The 3297-nt window shown below is 40.8% G+C and overlaps 1 protein-coding gene across 1 annotated transcript; it reads left to right on the plus strand.

The window, feature by feature from the left end:
• The first annotated feature begins 420 nt into the window (after positions 1 to 420).
• LOC119310539 (BTB/POZ domain-containing protein POB1-like) lies at positions 421 to 2753 on the plus strand. The gene is made up of 5 exons (XM_037586255.1): positions 421 to 601; positions 965 to 1032; positions 1116 to 1179; positions 1575 to 1857; positions 1958 to 2753. The coding sequence occupies exons 1-5, from the start codon at positions 421 to 423 to the stop codon at positions 2751 to 2753; spliced, it is 1392 nt and encodes a 463-aa protein (XP_037442152.1).
• Positions 2754 to 3297: the final 544 nt, after the last annotated feature.

Below are 3297 nucleotides of genomic sequence, written 5' to 3' on the forward strand. Positions count from 1 at the left end.
ATCCTTTCGATGGTGGAAGTTCTTGGCCTCTGCTTGCGAGAAAAAAGTCATAGGTGCGGCCGAAGATCCTAAACCTACGGGGACGAAGTGGGACCCTGCTGTATTGGTAGCACCACAAGCCATAAAACACGATATGCTTGTATAGAAAATAAATAATAAGTTGAACTAAAAAAACAAGTTATCAATTTGCTTGGCACTTTTTGTCTTTGATTGAAGAGGAAAAAAAGTTGCTCGTACTGTATATAGCAGCACTGTTACAATCAGGCTTTGAATCAAATTGAGAGAGACTTAATTAGATACCGCCGACCTCGTCTTCTCGAAGAAAGAAGCTTGGGCAGCTAGGTTACGACCGGCCACCGTCCCGCGCTCCTCTCCCATACGTACGTGGCAGAGGGCATGGACGCTGAGGAAGAGTCAGCGATGGCGGCGGTGGCGGCAGCAGAGTTGGGGCTGGACTTCTCGCGCGGCGGCGTGGTGCCCAGTTTGGAGTTCGCGTTCAATTCGGCACACTTCTCCGACAGGGAGCTGCGGTTAGAGATCGTCGCTTCGGAGTCCGGCGGAGGATCCATTGCCGACGAGGAGCACCACCAGAGAAAGGTGCGTACCGTGCCTGATGTAGCTGCTATTTTCTACTACCTGTTGTCCTTTGTAAGTTTCAGACACTTAATCTTCTTGTCAAAATTCGTGGTCAAGTTTGTCACAAAGCCTTTGGAAAAAGGCACTGCTTAGTTACATTTTTGACAATTGTTTATTTGTGGAAGAATTTAGATATGCCGAATTAAGCTTGTTTTGAGTTTTGAGAGAGTTCGCATTGAAGCATGTGTCAGATAATATATAGGAAGGCCATCTTAATAGAGTTTGACTTCTCCCAATCTGTTCTTTATTAATTTCTTTTATCTTTGGTATTTTGCAGGTGATAAAGGACAGAGCATTGACTCTTCCTTGATGATGGTGGATCAACCAGTTTTACAAGAAAAAACCTTTTATATCAATTCAGCAATTCTTGCTTCAAGAAGTTCTTTCTTTCTGAAGGTAATTCTGATGACCTCGTGTACTACATTTGTTGATTTCTTCTCGTGATGTGAAGTTTATAATAAGTTCCACACTTCTTATAGCTTTTCTCAAATGGCATGAAGGAATCTGCTCAGACGCATTCGGCAATTAGGATCGCTGATTCAGGTAATGCGATAGCTAAAGTGCAACATTCTTTCTCTTATAGTTTATTCTAATTTGTTACTGTGGGTGGCTGTGTTACTATTTTCTATTTAAAATCAGAATAGCATGAATATTTATAGTGAACTAAAGATTATGTTTCATAGTTTCTGCCAATTTTGTATTTTCAGTGATAAAAATGAATATTTAGGGTAAATGAAAGTTTATGTTTCATGGTTTTTGCCACCTTTGCATTTTCAGTGATAAAGAGAAGATTAGTCTGCCACGGATCTTTTCTCAATATTGGAAGACAACATTCAACTTAAATAATCATTTAGGATACACAAGTCACAAGGTTGTTTTCTTTTATTTCTCTATTATTCGGTCTTTATGCATTTTTGTTTTCATTCTACTTGGAACAGAGGAAAATGCCCTTATGGAGCTTTTAAGGTATATGTACGGCGGGAAGTTGACTGCAACTGAGCCCACTCTCCTGCTCGACATCTTGATGGTTGCGGATAAGTTTGGGGTTCTTTCATGCATGAGGCATTGTAGTCGTTTGCTCACAAGCTTGCCTATGTCGACCACAGAATCTGCACTGCTCTACATAGACTATCCTTGCTCGGCTTCATTGGCCTCTGAGGTCCAGCGTGTGATACGTGTAGCCAAGGAACTTCTTGCCAACAAATACATGGATTTTGAAAAGTTAGTGATCCCCATCTGACGGAGCCATGTTTTATTTCCTTTTCTGAGAAAACGGAGGTCCGGATTAAGTGTACTCATGGCATAGTTTGTCTCTTTTCAGGTTCGCGCTTGAAATGATGGATTTCCCTCTTGTTGGGATTGAAGCCATATTTTCAAGTATGGGCCTACAAGTACTAACTGAAGGTAACATATATACCTTTATGCTCACGTGGGCCCGTGCGCGATACCCAGCATTGGATGAAAGACGCGAGATCTTGACTTGTCGTTTACTTCCGCTGGTACGCTTCAATCATATGACACGTGCGGCACTTCAGGATATCCTAGCACGCACCGATGATGATATAGACCATGAGCAAGTAACTGAGCGTATTACTGAGGTACTTCTACGCAAAGCCCACCCAACACAGATGGAAGGTGCTCTAAAATCCCGTGGGCAATTCGCTGAGCGGGGTTACCATTTCAAACCTGTGGAATTGGTTGTTCTTCATCCATGCAGACCGGAGTTTGCGGTTTATTTGGATCTAACGTTCGAGGAGTGCTCCCGACTCTTCCCTTCTGGAGATATATTCTCGCATCCATTCCAACTCGAAGGGTGGGAGTTATATCTCATGGCAACATGTACAATTGATGAGCAGAGTAAGTTGTACAGCTTTGGCCTCTGGTTGGTAGTCACCAGGAATCTGAAGGGCTCAAAATATCTGAGAGTACGTTATAGGATTGATGCAAGGACTAGATCGTCAGGAAAATTTGAGAGAGCTTTCAACGATCAGAATACCTTCACCGGTGATGGGATAACGGGATGCTCTGATCTTTTTGACATTCCATGGTCAACGTTCCTTGCCGACGATAACCTCTTCATCGATGGTGTGTTGCATCTGAAAGTTTATTTTCTATAGCTGTACAACTAGTTTAGTTGACGGGATTCACATTGTAATCTTATTAATTCACAACTAGAATTTTCTTTTCTGTATATGTCTGTGTTCGGACTTGCAATTGAACTTTATCACAAAATCAATATGTACTCACTCCAACTCTAAAAATAAGGCGTAGTTTGACTGTCTAAATTTTGACTACTCATTCTCTTTGCACGCTGAAAGGTTAGAATTAGTAATAACATGATAGATTTTTTCATCAAGGTAAGCATATTTTAATGTATCAGGGAGTTTCTTTAATTCAAATACATAATCACCCTTAGGTGGAGGAGGATCTCCCAAAATTTTAACATGCAAATTATGCTTAAGAATAGGTTCTTGCCAAAAGAATATTTCATCTATTTCAATTCTTTCATCCATATGCACATCATTCTCATGATCTAACAAATATTGCTCTAAAAGATTGGTATGAGGCACAACAATAGAAGCAAGACCAACAATTACATCCTCATTGGGAAAATCTTTATCATGGTGTTGTTTGGAGAACTTAGAAAAAAATAAAGTCATC

This window comes from Triticum dicoccoides, chromosome 5B (genome assembly GCF_002162155.2).
Source record: "Triticum dicoccoides isolate Atlit2015 ecotype Zavitan chromosome 5B, WEW_v2.0, whole genome shotgun sequence".
Classification (NCBI taxonomy): domain Eukaryota; kingdom Viridiplantae; phylum Streptophyta; class Magnoliopsida; order Poales; family Poaceae; genus Triticum; species Triticum dicoccoides.